Source organism: Haliaeetus leucocephalus, unplaced genomic scaffold (assembly GCF_000737465.1).
Source record: "Haliaeetus leucocephalus isolate CR32 unplaced genomic scaffold, Haliaeetus_leucocephalus-4.0 Scaffold741, whole genome shotgun sequence".
NCBI lineage: Eukaryota > Metazoa > Chordata > Aves > Accipitriformes > Accipitridae > Haliaeetus > Haliaeetus leucocephalus.
In genome coordinates, this window is record NW_010973177.1 from 2,119,459 (window position 1) to 2,136,880 (window position 17,422).

At 35.8% G+C, this 17,422-nt stretch overlaps 1 protein-coding gene across 3 annotated transcripts in view; it reads right to left on the reverse strand.

The window, feature by feature from the left end:
- Positions 1 to 17,422, reverse strand: part of CTNNA2 (catenin (cadherin-associated protein), alpha 2) — a 457,589-nt gene that overhangs the window by 364,776 nt on the left and 75,391 nt on the right. For all 3 annotated transcript variants that reach the window (XM_010580746.1, XM_010580747.1, XM_010580745.1), the window contains exons 5-6: positions 16,797 to 17,063; positions 1,956 to 2,159 (exon numbers count right to left, since the gene is read on the reverse strand). In XM_010580746.1, the coding sequence (XP_010579048.1) occupies positions 1,956 to 2,159; positions 16,797 to 17,063 (471 nt within the window). The remainder of the gene's footprint in view (positions 1 to 1,955; positions 2,160 to 16,796; positions 17,064 to 17,422) is intronic.

Sequence of the window (17,422 nt, forward strand, 5' to 3'; positions counted from 1 at the left end):
CATCCCTTTTATCTCCCAAGATCAGCTTGGAAGACAACATTTAATGCAATATCGTTCTCAAATTCTACCGTCCCAGATGTGTTTAAACTAGAAGTACTTCACTTTATGTAACTTAAGTATATATTCAGTTCTTACAATGTTTACGCAATAGCTGTAAAAAATAGCTTAAATTGATTACATTCCAATATAAACCAGGAAAATAATAATAATAAAAAAATAGGAATTGTGCAGCTCAGACTAATTAGAATAAAAAAAAAAGGAAAAAAGGAGGAGGACAAATTCAAAAAACATCATGGTAACCATAAAAACAGATGCTCACACCATTATGTGTTTAAGTAAAAACAATGAAACTATATTAGCCACTTTCAGTGTGGTCATAAATGCCTACAGTCATTGAAAACTCTCCTTCCTCTGTAAATGTGGTCAGAAATAAAATAGGAACGTTTCTGGTCCAAGGGCAAATTGCATCGTTACCAAAAACCTGTGTACTTAAAAAGAGGTACCACAATAAAACGAGAAGCCACAACCCATCATTTCTCAAAGTTTTTTTGAGAGACCTTTAAAGATTACACCTAACTGTAACAGTTGTACAAAGCAAGATTCTGTAGGAAGCAATCCAGCAAGTCCTCTGCCACCAGAGCCTCATCACCTATTATTTAATGCTCTCTTTATAACACAACAGCACAGACTTTGCTTTCATTCACAGTACAAGAACCTTTCAACTATCACTTCATAAAAAATAAAAAGCAAATAATATATACTTTTAAAATTTGCGTCATCAGAAACAGCTATTTCTTGAGATGACTCTATTATATGGGACAATACCTTAAAAAATGTCATAGTTAATTTTGAACTGTACAATAAAGTGACTAAAGGACTGAAGTTTGCACTATTGATACTGCATTGTACCACTCTACCAACTAACTATAACAGTACCAATGAACAGAACAATGTTAAAGGTTCACCCTTGAACAGCCTCTTCAATGTTATTTCGATGATTCTAGCAAAATAGGAACAAAATGTGCCACCTGATACTCTGGAAGCAACAACAGACAAGAAACAGCAACGTATAGGATTCCCAGTTTGATACCTGTTTGCAAACATTTCCATTTTAAAAAAGGTTGTTGATGTTGCTTAGGATTTTTCACACATCCTCCAAAGGACACAGCAATAATAGTACTTATGAGTTTTAATACACAATGTTAGGCAGAGAGAATTTTCTGGGATAAGTTACGCAGACCAAAGGTTATCCACTACAGTTTAACATCATGTTGAATAAATTAACACCCCTTGAAACCAGACACAGATAGCTGTATTTAAGATACTGCAGATATGTTTCTTTGTGTGAACAGCACTAGTGTTAAACTCACTACTTTTATGGCAACTGAATATTTAATAGCTCCAACAGCAAGTGAAGACCTTCAGTGGTTTAACCCACACAGCAAACAGACAACCTCACATGAGTATCTACAGGTAACATCCTAATAAACAAACACAACGACCACCATCCCACGGTGGAAATCATGTTGAAAATCAACTGTATTCACTTTCATTAAGAAAATAATTCTTAGGCTATTTGCCACTTACATTGCTTGCTGTTAGTTTCCATTTAAAAGTATTTTACCTCAAAGGGAATACTTGTTGGTTATTTATTACATAAGAAGAAACTTTAATGCTAAAGCTATGGGAAGCACAGAGTTCCTTTGCAGGTAAGAAACATTCCCGTGAGCTTCTGATTGTCCCAAACTTCTGTCAAACGTTTGCAATATATTAAAAAGTTCAATAATTCAAATAGCATTACCATTAAAATGTGAAATAATTCAAATGGCATTACCTCTGCTCCCGGTGTAAAGACGCATTATTGTTTTTGTTAAATATTAAAATCAAAACATTGACCTCAGAAAGGTTTCCTCATCTACTGAAAAAGAAGCCAGTAATAAGAGCGTATAACTTACGTTGTTCATATACTCGCTGAGCAGATCCTGCAGGGCCTGCCGCACGGCGTTGCACTCGGCCACGATCCGCTCCCGGCGGTCGTCTCGCGTGCACGAAGAGTCCGCCATCAGCGCCGCTCCGCTGATGATGCTCTCCAGCCTTTCTTCAAGAGACGGTCTGAAGCGGGCCTCGCTGAAAGTCATGGGGTCTAAAATGATTTTGTTCTAGAAAACAAAAGATGAGTGGGAAAATTAGGAGCGTGCATGGGTCTTCAGGTTTTCTTAAACGGCTCTTATTTCAGTGGCTTCACGGGGTTCTTAGTCTTTCATATCAATAAATTATCTACCAAATTCCTGAAAAATCAATGTTACAGAAATATCTGGTAGCTCTGAAATCCCTATACGTATACATATATATATAAAAAATAAATAATTATATCTAAAAATAATTCACATCACAGTTATAAAAGACTACTGTCAAGAGCAGCACAACTGGTTCAAATAAGTATTTGGGAAGCACACAGTAAAAAACGAATCAACACAAACTACTGTATTATGTATGCAATATGTCTGTGTGTCTCTATGTATTATATGTACATATTCCATCCTGGAGTAAACTAATATTATTCTTTTCTGAATCTTTTGAAAATCTCTTGGATATTCAGTAAATTCATATGAAAGGTGTAAACATTCAAACCATTGTTTTAATAGTACAAGTTATTTATGACTTAAGAGAAAATGGGATATTCTGTTAACTAATTCCTTCATTTTGATTCTTTGTATTAGCAGACTAAACTGCTGAAAGGCTACTAGATTACCTCAATATTAAATAAAAAAGAGGGAATTGTCATTAACACTGCAAGAAAACCATTATTAGATAATCAGACAAAAACGTGAAATATTTCTGATTCCCATTCTGTAGCACATCTTTTAAAAGCCTTTTTTTAAAGGCTTTTGCAAGCTTTTTTCTGTTTTTAAATCAGGAACCAAAAAGAGAGCACTACAGGAAAACAATCTAAAAACAACTTTAATTTGTCAAATAGCCTACTGGTTAGCAAAATGTCTTTACTCCACTAGAAAAACATTTGATTTTCAAGGACTGTTTTCTATTAAAGACATTTTGGTTTTTAAATTATGATCATTGCTAAACATTTGTGTACTTTAGATATCAAACATATTACCAAATACCAAATAGGGCTAAGCCACATAGATTCAACCCCCATTAGCATAGAAACTCATGTAATATTATGAGGTTTGAGTCACTGCTAGCGTATATTCTGACTTGCTTTTCTCCTTTTGTAGTTCAAGGTAACAAATACAAAAGCAATAATCGCCTGCTCCCACTTACAGGAACGTTCGCAACACCGTGTAATTCAGTAACCTTTTGCTGCAATCATGCAAAGGACTTTCACAATTGCATGTTGTCTAAAAATGCTTTGTAAGCCCTGCACTTCTTGAGTTTTAAAAGAAAATAAATCATGAAATATTTAGAAATAGGAATGTAAGAGGCAGATCTGAAAAAGTTAAAAGCATTCTGTTTTCTAATAATCACATCTATTTTAAAGCACATCACATTTTTGTTAATGAACCATTTTAATTTTCACAACATTTTGATAAATTTATGATTAGTCTATTTCCTTTAATATGCAAGAGCAATCAACAAGTGCAAGCCAAATCATACAGTTAATTTGAAAAAAATACACCACAATGTATTAAAATGTACATGGGGATTTAGGGAGATAACATATAAGCAATATCTGCCTCTAACATTGCAAACTGTATCAGCTTATTATGAATCAGCACATGCTCAAATGAATTTATTCTAGGCTAAATTCTGATTCCCAGTGAATAAATTTTGTTTAATTCAGTGTGACAAGGCTTTTGCAAAAGATCTGCTTATTTCTCAATGAAACTTCCAATTAACTCCACACACAAAAAACATAACTCTCATTACAATACAGAGAAAGAGGATCAAGCCCTGAAAAATCTAGAACATAACTGAATGTGTAGCAGTTAAATAGTAACAAACACAAGGATGTCAAGAAATTTTTGAAGATTCATTATTTAATAAAAAGGAAAAATAGAAGAATTTTTACTAGACAGTATATTGTTCCAGTTCCAGGAAAGGCTGACTTAGCAGAAATAAATGCAGCATTGCCCAGAATGTGAAATAAAGTCTCGCACGTATCTTCTAGGGTCTATGTTTCACAGCAGTAAGTGGAGCAAGTTTACAAGCATATAAATTAGAAACAACTTCTCTAAGAGTCAGGCCTATGCATATTTATGTAGCTGTGCTTTGCAGTCAAATGATAATACTTAATGTATAGAGTCCACTGCCACACTTATGTTCATAGGCATTGGGATTTTCAGAAATCAACTATATATTCCATCTTCACAACGGCATATTTAATTCAGTAGTAGCAAGACTGAAATTGCGTCATACGAACTATCTTAGCGAATCATGTCTTTAGTAAAAAGTTATAAAAATAATTAGCTGCATGTTTCAGATTATTTTCAGCGTTTCCTTACTCAAACCTGGTTGTGGTTTTTTAAATAAGTGACCATAAAATGATAATGTTAATGGCCATGGTGGTTTTTTTAAATGACTATAAAAATAGTCCTGAACAAAGACAGCAAGTATGCTTTACTAGAGAGTAGAGGATTTCCAATAGCCAACGTACGTTCTACTTGTAGCAAACCTCTTTCTCAATCCATAAACTCAATCAAAGCAACATCCATACAGCACTATCGCAATTTCCATGTTTCGGTTATAGCAATGTAACCAGTCCTTCCATAAATGTCTCACCACTTCTCCTTACAGCCATAGGTGTAAGGTTCACTACCTATGGAGCAAATTTCAAACAGTAGATCTTACACCTCTCAGTGAGTCATGAATCGTGCCTGTCTTCTTAGAGGTTTTTGAAGACCCTGCATTCAGTCTTCTATAAGACCCAAGGACCTACCAAGAATGTATTCCTGGAATATTTCCATCCTTTTCGAGCCTTGAGGATGAACAATCTGCAGATCAAATATCTCCAATCTCTCTGATCACTGAAACCCAACTCATTATTTTCATAAGCAGTTATCTCATACTCCATGAATAAATTTAGGAAGTTCTGTTCAGGTTACATGCAAATATCATTTACATTTTAAATAATAAAGTGTGCATCATTGGAGGTGTATAATTAATTTAAGCCAGCTTTCCTCACTGTAAAACACAGAAAAGGAACATATTAGTGGATTTTCTTCTAAATAAGAAGAGATCTTTATGACTGCCCCAGCTTAGCTCATGAAGGGCAAAAGCTACTGAGTTGCACTCAGCAATTTTTCATCCTTATCCCACAAAACTTTTTGTTCATAATGAATTCTTAGGCTTAAGAATTCAGTTAAATATTTGTTTGGGATATTCTCTTAATGAACATCCAGAATCACAGAATAACTTAGGTTGGAATAGAGAGTTCTCAAGGTCATCTGTTTTTTGTTGGTTTTTTTTTTTTTTTTTTTAAATGACCATAAAAATGGTCATAACAAAGACAGGACGTACACTTTACTAGAGAGTAGAGGATTTCAAATAGTCAACATACGTTCTACTTGTAGCAAACCTCTTTCTCAATCCATAAACACAAATCAAAGCAACATCCATACAGCACTATCACAATTTTCATGTTTCGGTTACAGCAACCTAACCAGTCCTTCCATAAATGTCTCACTTCTCCTCATTAAAGCAGAGCCAGCTTCAACTTCAGGCCAGGTTGCTCAAGGCTTCTACCAGTCAAGATGAAATCTTCATCCTTGGAGGTTTTCCAAATCTTTCTGCCCCCTCTTTCAGAGTTTGATTACATTCACGGTGTGGGGTTTTTTCCTCCCCAATATCCAAACAGAATTTTCCTTCAATCAGCTTGTGCCTGTTGCCTCTCATCCCAATACCATGAACCTCAAAGTAGACTCTAGCTCTATTTTCTCTACACCGTCCTACCACGCAGTTGAAGACACGAACAAGATCCCTCCTCAAAGCCTCTTATTCCACAGTCCAAAAAATTCCCAGCCTTGCCAGCCCCTCTCAATTTGTCATGTCCTGCAGCCTCCTCATCATCTTGCGGTCTTTGCCAGATTTTGGGAAGCCCCAAACCTGATTGGGAAGGCCTGATGCAGTTCCATACATGCTAAATATAGGGGCAAAAAATCACTCGACCTACTGCCTACACTCTTACTAATTCAGCCTCGTAGGTGGCTGACCTGCAGGGCTGTAAGGGTGCACTGCTGACTCAGGTTGAACTTGCTGTCCATCAGAATCTTCAAATGCTTTTTTTGTCCCACTGCTTTCTTAACCCTAACATCACACAAAATGATCAGAACTAAATTTTTGGACCTCTCTTAATTCACTTTTATAACAAGAAACACTGTTGGAAAAGAAAAACTTAGAGGTTCTAAGGAAAGAGAACAACTACACTTTGTTTAAAGTATAATAAATAATGATGTAGTTACTTTCCGAAGGCTGGTTATAAATAAATGATATTTTAGATGTTTATTTAAAACTCTAAACATTTCTCAAATAGGACAACAGGTTTTTGAGTGTTGGGAAAAAGAGAACAGGGATGAGAACCTGCTACATGACAGCTCTCAACAGTTCCCAAAGAGACACTATTTTTTGCTTCTGAAAGGTTTCACTCCTTTTCAAAGAAAGCTTGGTATCTAAATGCAACTTCAGACTATGTTATTGACACGTACAAAGTTCTTACCCATATATTAACATTATGTTAACAAGGAAATAATGTCTTCTTGGAAGGAAGAAAAAAATAGTTGCCAGGAAATCTGGCTAAATAAATTCCTTCAGAAGTCTCAAGTTCCCCTCACTTCTTGACAGCCAGTTAATGAATGATGAATGTAAATGAATTGGAACATTTTACATTTCTAATTAATTAACTAACATTAAAGCCATAAATCAGGGACTGACACCATAATTCAGGCCTTATAATTAAGTGTTTCAAGCCTCTTTCCAACTGCAGACAGATTAGTGTAAACAGTTTCTTTGCTATGAACATACATCATTTTTGGCTTCAGTTGCTGAAACCAAGTCCAAGAAAATTAATTTAAATATAACTGGAGACTTATTTGAAAACTGCTAAACTTGTGATAATATCTTCTTTAAGCATATTATAGTTAACTATTTTCTCTTGTACTCTCCACTTTTTTGAATTATATAAAGGTGTGTTTATAGAGTAGTTGCAATGTTTTCATAAAGAATAAAAACTTTCAGAAAATAGAGCTTTTCATACTAATTAGTACTATAAGCCATCTTTATCTTGCTCTCAAACAGGAATAAACTACCATGAACACTAATAAATTATAGGGCATCACTTCTGAAATTTCAAGTATCAGACAAGTTATTCACACTTCAACTAAAAATATTGAAAATAACCACATCAATGTATTGCAATATCAGAGAGCACATAATCACTGAAATTTGATGAAATTTATCTGGATTAGATTATCAACAATACCAAAAAAACAGTTTTTATTAGAAATATAAAGTAAAACAAAACCAAACCATTAAATTAAATTAACATTTTAAAACAATTTTACAACTCCAAAAGAAACGTGATTACTGTATCACTGTCTGCATTTTCCAAATCAAGCATGTGCTCTTGCAAAAACTTAGTATGTGCATTGCCTTATTGTCGATAAAAAATCTGCTCATCTACTGGTTTCTGCAAGTAGAAAGTCTTAAGGAAATTTCAGCAGCTTCTTCAGAACCACAGCTTTGTTCACTTTTTAAACCCCTAAGTAATGTTAATGATTTGGGGGGCTGGAGGGAGGTAGAAGTTCCAGTTCTGAAAAAGCTGAAAATCAGCCAACATAAAATGTATTCAAATTAATTCCTAATTCAATGGATACAGTCATAAACTTTGATAGTACCCAGCAAAGCTTGAAAAAGAGCACATGGAAAGCATCACTTTTTCAAAATACTAAATAGCATTAATGAGACCACAGCACCTTAGAGCTGGTAACAAAGAGCTTTTAAAATAATAGCTCTGCTGTCACTTGCAATAAAAATTGTGACAAATAAAATTTTTAGAGGGAAGAATAAAAATGCCAACAAACTGGTCAGCAGAGTTTTCCTGTTTGTACAGTTCATGTGTATGTGGGTAACAGGGAAGATCAGATTCTTACCTTTATACAGATTCTTTCTAGAATTCCCCACTCAGTTACCTCCCATACAACCTCTGACTGAGAGAACAAGAAGGAATTCATATTTCCTTGTACTTCCTTAATTTTTCTATTGTGTAAAAGGATGATGAGAATAACAACGGCCAATGTTGGACCTGTTATACAATTTACTGTGCTCTGTTCTTTAAAACACACAAAAAAAACAATTAAACAAAACTTATTTCCTCTTGTAATTGAGTAAAATTGAATTTTAAAAGAAACTATCAAATCATGTAAAAGAAGTCCAATATCAACTTGTTCTGTTCTAATGGGAAACAACCTTCTTATCTGAGAAAAGAAACATCTTAAAAGAATCAATTTGAAAAACAAACAACACACACAAAGCACAAACCAAAACTAAAAAAAAAAAACAAACAACCAACAAACAACTCATGCTGTTCTATAGGTCTATGGAAGGAAAGAAAGTCAAATTGATTTTTCAGACTCACATTCTCAAAGACAGGTAAGGCATCTTTGAGGGCATAATAATACAGTTGTGAATCTAATATGATGCTATAAGGAGAAAAAAAAACAAAACCACACAAATGTAAAGTTTGAAAAGTAGTCTTACAAGACAATGTAGTAGCATAAAAGTGATAAAGCAGCAATCATACCACTGTCTGGCTGGAGCTCTGCAGGTGGAGGAATTATCCTAGATAAAACAGAAGTATCTTTCAAGTAAGAAACTTCTGTATAACATAGTTTTACAAATATTTCCATCTAAGACAATCCCAGTAAACTCAAGTGATGTATTGGGTACCATGGTAAGCAGCACAGTGCAGCAAAAGAGACACTTAATTGGAATGTAGGGCTTTGTGGTTCCTTTATCGACTCTCGTATTAATCTGGTATTAAAAGGTTGGACCAGGTGATCCTTGAGGTCCCTTCCAAGCTGGTATTCTATGATTCTGTTATGACTCTGGACAAATCATACTTTCTTTCTTCTATTTCTTTTTTTACACTTTAGCACAATGAAAATACAATGTTTAAGGCAAATGCCGCTGCAAAGTGAACAATATGTCAGAAGGAACCAAAACCACAGTGACAAATGCCATTAAAAAATCAAATTGATAGATACCTTAGATAAACAATGTCACAACCACAAGACAGTATGAAAAATTGCCTTTGTGTAAAAAGAAGCACGTAATATACTGAGGGACTCAGTTTTTCAGAACAACTTGGGAGACAAGTCTGTATAAATAAGAGTGTTTAATGTATTTCTTTGTCAGAAGTGCCTGCACTACCGTGAAAACAAATGCAGTGTGCTCGCAGGTTTGGTTTATGAATGTATGTCAGTGTCCCCCAAAGTGCTAACAAGGCTATTCAGTTCCTGGTTAGTGATAAATCAAATATTTCTACCTGTCATTACGCTGTGTTTCACAGACATACCATACAGCTATAATTTGAAGAAATAAGAACAGCGTGACAACACCATGCCACACTGCAGCTTTCGATGAGCCGGTCTGACGTGTTAAAAGAACAGAGAACTGATTCAGAGAAATAAGTGAGTATTTTTCCTTCTAGGACAGTGGGGTAACTAAATTCATAGTAGTTTGATGAATATCACACTCCGGTAGAAGTGCACAGCCAAGAGCAGATGGAGTAGCAACAGCCCCCACCTCCGCAGCCCCCAGCAGTCCTCTCCCGACTCTGTTCTCTAAACATAAATGGAGATATTGTTTCCCCAAAATATCGCTGATGTTCACTTCTCACATATGTGAGTTATATAAGCATCTCAGAGGTACTACATACACATACTCAAAATAGTACCAAGCGTAGTCTAATCAGGAAATTTCACTAAGTGCAATTTTTGAGCTATTATATGTAACCTGACAAAATTTTGAAATATTTTGAATTTCACAGTTCAGATATTCATAGTTATTACTAACAATGAAATAAACAACCTGTAATACATTGAATAATAATGGAATAATTGTATTATTACGGAAAACATATTTCTCTATATAAATGTTGATTAGGTTTTTCTAAAGTGTGTTTCATTTGTGTATTTTTACTATATCTAACAAACTTGTTTGGATGAGGGCTCACTACAAAAACTCCTTTGCAAATAAACTGGTTACTGTCCTAGTACAAACACATTGAATGTATTTGATAGGAAAACATGCAAAGCACCTGGTGCATTGCCATACTATTTTTTCTACCATCAAAAGAACTGCTAGAAATGTGGTATGGCTAAACTTACAAATAGTAATTTTTGATTGCTAGATCTCTTTACAATACTAATTTACTACACAGGAGCATTTTGGGGAGGAAAAAAAAATTAAAAAAAAAAAAAAAAAATCAAGAAGCCCACTAGATGGTGCTCTTATACAGAAAATCCAGACCAGCAGCACCATTCTCACTGCTAAAGGTGAATAGAGGTCACAAGATCCTAACTGCTAGCAAGCAAGGCTGCTGCCCTTTACAGAGGTCACAATCCTACTATGCATTTGATACCAAAATCCTGTCATTTCAAGTGCTATCCCTTGTACTCTGGAGCTGACATTTCCACAATAATATATATATACATTCCCATACATACACAAGCACAGAGAAAACATTAACCATAATACATCGTAAAGCCAAATATTAAGGTTAAAAGTAGAATGAACTTCTGAAGCAGGTGATGAAAACATTTTAGAATCATAGAATCACAGAATGGTTTGGGTTGGAAGGGACCTTTAAAGGTCATCTAGTCCAACCCCCCTGCCACGAGCAGGGACATCTTTAATTCAATCAGGTTGCTCCGAGCCCCGTCCAGCCTGACCTGGAATGTTTCCAGGGATGGGGCATCGACCACCTCTCTGGGCAACCTGTGCCAGTGCCTCACCACCCTCATCGTAGAACATTGCTTCCTTATATCTAGTCTGAATCTACCCTCAATTTAAACTCAGTTTGAGTTTCTTGCTGCCAAACTACTCCCATTCTGCATGGAAAATTCTGGGGGAAAAAAGACCAAAAGTAGCACACAGAAGGGGTTGAGGTGGGCAGGAAAGAGCAGTAATAACATGGACGAAAAAGCTTGTTCAGCCCTTAGCATCATCAGGACCCTGAAAATTTACTCTGCTTATTCCTCTCTTGAAAGGTCAGTTCAGCATCCCCAAACATATTTCTCTGCAAACAGGTACAGTTTTTAGGTATACTGTAAAATACAACATTGCACTCTTGCTCATTATTTTCTTAATATGTGAAGGATCAGCAGTCTGTGATTTTTCCCCACTCAGGGCTGATCCAAGGAGTGTAAAAAGTGCCAAAGGATCTCACTACTGAATAGAAGCTTTCGAAGCATTGGGATGCAGCCTGACTGCCTTCACACATGAAATGATCGACTCAACACCATTCCAGTTTAAAGGTCACTTCAGCTGCACAAGGGAAAAAACCCCCTGCATTTCATTCAAAGTCATACATGAGGTTATCTGAATTTGCAACACACTTTCTCCAGTGTACAGTAACACAGGCATTCCTATTTAAATTCTGTATATAACTGCTATTATACAGAAATAGCCCTTTGGCTGTGCTTCCCTAGACACTTGAGCTCAACAAGTCTAGTTTCAAATTGCTGTGCAATGTGCAGTAATACTTTTGCAATTGTTTCTTAGGATTTCAATACTGAAACAAATGTGTTTCAATTCTTATTTTGAAGGTCACATTTTGTCCTTTCATCTCCAACATCATAAATCACTTCTCTGAAGAACATATTTACAAATAAATTGAGATTCCATAAATATTCTGCAAAATCCTTTCTCAGGCTGAAAATCTAGTACAGTTATTTGTCAAAAAAGCAGTAAAATTTTAAAGGTAGTCACTTAATGATACAGCATCTCTTCTGTCCGCTAACCTTATCTCACATTTTGACTGCTCTTAATTTTATTAGGAAAAAAAGCATCTTTTGCTATTGTTGTACCCAAGTATTTTATCTTTTCAGTTTCTATGTTTTGGTTGGTTTTTTTTTTTTTTTTCATTATACCCCTTTTGGATCTTTCACTCCATTTAAGGAACATTGCATTTACTAGCCCTGGAAAATATTCTCAAAGTATTATTAATATCTTCAAGAAATATGATAGTCCATTTGTTAAGTATGAACTTCATTTTACAGCCTGGAGGACAATGACCAGTTTCATCAGAGACTTTTTTTCTCATAAAACGTAGTCATCTCCTACATGGCAGGCTTGCACTGTTCAAAAATTTATTAAAGATTGAGCTACTCTGCCTGGAATTTTTCTGTTCAAATCCTTCTCATAACAAAAAAAATGTACATATTCAGTATTTCGGGACTATCACAAATATAGAAATACCTCATGTACCAAAAATAATTTTAACCACCTCTTTTATTTCTCAGCCAGATCAATTCCTTTATAAACCAAATTATCATACTCGTTCAAGACTCAATGCAATTTTGAAATCGGAGAGTAAAGGGTTGACGCAAAGGCACAGCAGTTCAAGATGTAACATGGAGCAACATAGCTGGTAAGCAACGTTAGAGACAAATGGGTGTGTGCACACACAGAAACAATAAATCACTGGAGTATTAAAATAACATCAAGTATAGGGTGTGACTGTTTGGATTAACATGTATTAAAAAGCAAGGACTATATATACATTTTAACAAATACAGTATCATGTTATTCTATTGATAGATACAGAACTTGCCAATTTACTATATAGACACAAGCACAAAACTCAAGGAGAAAGTCAGCTAAGCAGATTCATCAGTTCTGATGTTTTCTTTCTGGAGCAATACAAAAGGTGGGAGATACTGGCCTTTAGCATCAATGGAAAGCAGGTTTTTTGGTCCTTTTTTCCTTTAGATACCTCTTCTCCCCCTTTTCTAGGTAACAGGCTTTATTAAAGTCAATCCTAGCCTTTCTCCAAACACAGAAATACCCCTTTTCATGGGTCTATGCTGCACGCATAGTAAACATTTTTGTATTTACAAAACTGTTACACCTACCCTTGCAGTACTGTACAAGAATAAGTATCTCATTTTTCATATCAAAATCTAAAGCAAAATATTTAGAATTGGTTAAAGCGTTAAGTATTTAGTGTGCCCTGTTTCAAACCCCTAGAATTTGAAGTTCTGCAGTGGTTAGCACTTATAAAGTTTTGTCAGCACATCCCACTGACACAGCTACATTCCTAAAAACTAAGAAATCACTATGTCAATCCATGTTCTGAAAGAAGGCACTCTCCTACTCATCAGAGACCCCCCAGTGCCCAATAAATACTATTTTTGCCTGTCACTACCCCCTCCCCATTCCATCATGTGAATGTGTCCCCCACCTATGTGCCTGCAGCCCTTGCTGTGGCAGATAGCCACTCTACATCTATTTATCCCATCACTTTATACCCACATGTAAATATATTTTTTATCCACATCCCACAGATACTTTTACCTCTTTCCAGTCACCAACCCCCCATCGGAGTGTAGACGCCATGTATCTTCACCTCAGTTTTCATCTAGCACAGGTTTCTGGTCCTTCTCATTTCATTTCTTTGCACTTAGTAATTTTACTATCTTTTTATCTACCTCCCCACTGCACACCAGTTTGATGGGTAGGTCCTGTCCCTGGTACACACCATGAAGGCTTTGGGGGAGCATGGAGGTTACGGGATGAATCAATCCCGCAACACTGAACATGTGACAACACAGCAGTCCCTTTATAATCAGAACAGCTGAGACCTTACCAAACAAAAACTACCATTTCCTGAGGGAAAACAGAATATTTTTAGAATTCACAGAAGTTCTTAACAAACTTCTCTCTGTAACTTGAATAAATTTGGACAAGTGTCATGAGGGGAGGTAAAAGGTACATCCTTAGTTGCAGTAAGAACCCAGAAATATTTAAAGAGCTTAAAATATATACCAAATTTTACTAATAAATTACTTCAATAATAAAACCAGGAATATCTGGATTTAAATTATCTAAAATTAAAGCAGGAACATTTAAGTTAAAGGACAAACACCGAGGCATTAAACACATACTTTTGTAATCAATCAACTTCAAACAGTACTTTAAAGCAGCAAATCTAGTAAGAAACAGATTTGTGAACTCTCATTTCAACATAAATTATCTCCAAGAAGCAATAAATGACAACTCTTTCCAAAACTTTGCTGCTAATAACTCACAGGTGACTTTATACCAAAATTCACCACTGTATAGGGTATGACAATTAACATGACACCTATTTAAACACAATAGCTGAAGTGCTTTAAATAGGTAGAATAATTATTTGTATTTCATGTGATGATATTTTGATTGAGAAAGTATTCAGATGATTTACACTGCAGTGATTTGAAGCGTTAAGCCACAGAATGCTGATTCTGAAATTTGAGATAATGAAGGCTGAGTAGTGCTAAATATTATGGAAAAAACTGTAAACTTATTTTTAATATAGAAGAATTATTTTGTCATATAATACCAGGTTTAGTATGTACTTCATACTAAATACAAATTGATCTCAATCAATATAAGTGATACCGTAAAATAAATATACTGTAGAATTATATTCACTAGAAAATATAAACTTCCTTTTCCTTGCTGAAGTAAAAATCAAACTTTTTTCTCCACCATCTTTTTACCCATAACGTAGTTTCACTAGTCTGGTAATTTTTCTTACTTTCTTGCTTGTAAAACATAACAGTAAATTCACAATCTTCCCACCATCACAGCTATAAATTTTGGCTTTCCCTGGAGTTTAGGGAATGTCATCTCTGTTGCAAAATTAGGTGTGAATAAATCTCATTCAACAGCTGAGCAGTGAGGCAAACAGGAAATATGGTTAGAAAGCAGATAAAACAACAGTTTCAATCTTTGTGTCCTCAGTAAGTCAGAGGATAAAGTTTTCATTTAGTTTCTTAAAACTAGAAAGAAAATTCTCAAAAAAAGACAGGCTGTTTTTCCACATGTAATTGCGAACAGAATACGATACTACGGATATACATCTCACATACGCATTCACGATGCCTGCGACATCACGTAAAATGGAAAAGACTTTACCTGATGAGAAAAACGAAGAACAAATATTATCACAAAGAGGCAGGGGGCAATCTCAGATGTCTCGCATAGTCTTCACTAAATTTACTTTCACCAAGCACAACGCCTCTCTTTGCACTGAACAGCAGCCTTTTCCAGAGAGCAGCAGCAGCATCAGTTTGGGACTGAGAAGTCACATGTTTTCTGTTTGTCAAACCTCTGCTGTCCATAACATGCTGTCCATAAAGGCCACCACAAAAGCCACGGTACAATCAGACCAAACAGGGATATTAACCTCAGGATCTTACCAATAAGGGACCTATATGCTGAGAAGGCCCTGAAAACCATGCAAAATTCCTTAAATCTTGACCCACAATAAATTTACAGGAAAAACTATAGATCTAGAAATATAGATATTTAAAAAAAAAAAAAAGGATCAGTATAGTCGATGCAGGCAGTACTGTTACGTTTCATTGAAAAGCATGATGGAACTGGAGCCAACCTTTGGATCCTGCAGTAGTTCTGAATGGTTTTACCCCCTTTGCTTGTCTCTTCCTACACCCATCCACACATTTTCTGCTGTCACATTTCCACCTCTAACCCTATTTTCCTTTTGCTATTATTTGTATACTCATTCTCTGCCTTTTTTCAATATCTTACTCAACCTTGGAGCTTCCCTTGATCCTGTAAGACTTACCCTTCCTACTACCATCTCCAAAGTAGACCCGATGACAGTAAGCCATTGATGCAGAAGACAAGCCCAGTCTAACACAACAGGAGATGAACCACCTGCACTACACCTCCACTTTCAGCCCTAAATACAGCAGGACTGAGTAGCTCCTGACTGTGTGTGACATATGCAAGCATTGTAATCTTGTGTATTATTCAAAGTGAAAAGGACATACTAATTCCCTAATAATGACTTTAGCAAACCCTTACCTAAAGTCAGAATGAAAGAGGAAAATATTTTCAGATACTGTCTGCAATTCTGTTGCTTTTTCACTTTCTAAAGTACAGTCTTCAAGTGTGAGATAGGGAAAAATCATAAGACACGACTGGCAATGAAATTAACAGTTAAACAATTAGCTGTTAAGGAAGATGCTTAAGCAAAACTGTAGCTATTGCTGGAATAGAGGCTGCAGTACTTTGCCTGCAGCTGAAGTGACTGGTATCAACCGTGTGTGAAGATGCTTTTTCCATATCTTTCATTAATGTAATTCATGACTCAAGTTGAATGCTAACGTTTCCAGGATGCTCAGCTCCATCACCATCTTTATTTTATTGTCTTGACTTCCCAACTTGCCAGACAAACATGTTTTTACCATTCAACCAATCACAGATCTTGGTCACTGAACTAAATTGCCAGATTGATCAGACTTTGCATTATTTAGAACTATGTAGCTAGATTTTTCAAGGACACTAGGGCAAAAGACTTCTTTCTCTCTATCACAGCCACTGCATATGAGCGCAAATAACTCCTTATAATTCAAGTCCATTATCACCAAACAACTATTCCTCATTAAAAATAACACAAATCAATGTCTGCACTTTGGCCTCTGCAGTATGAGGAAATGGACCTGAATGAAAAGGGAAATTTGAGTCCTGTTCAAGAAACACTTTGTTAAAAGCACTGTAGATTGCATGGAAAAACACTTTATTTTCCATACACTTCTGATACTTACATCAAATTCATTTAATGCAGCAGCAAGCTCTCCTATGCCAGTGTGCCCCTTGTTCTCATCGGTGGGCGAGGTGGCCTGGGCAGCGTTGGAAATCCCAGCAATTGCTTCTTGTACTTGCTTGAAGACATAGTCTCTGTTGGCCCTGGTAGCTGCAACATCAGGGTGACGGAGAAATGCTTGGGATGCAGTATACAACATAGTGGCATTCTTCTTCAGAGCACCTCGAGCTGCAGCCATTTCATCCCTGCAGTGAGGATCTTTCAGTTCCTATACAAAAACACGCAATTTTTATAGTGGTAAATGGAAGGGTTTGTGTTACAATGTATTGGCTATACAGCTTAAGTGTCTCTGCATAAATACCATCCAGTGATTTTGCAGAGATGGAATCAATGACAGAATCTACCATAAATCACAAAGAAATCTCCCTCCTGCCCAAGAAAGTCCATACTTGGACTGTGTAGTTCTGTGTAGCTACAGCTGTTACATTCTGCTCACAATATCTTCTTATCCAAGAGTCTATATGCTTCCCTTTCCTTCGTATTTTGTTCTATTTCTCATATCATTTAGTGTTTGTTTTAATGACATATGCTTCCTTTTGTTTCCCTGACAACAAGCACCAGATACTG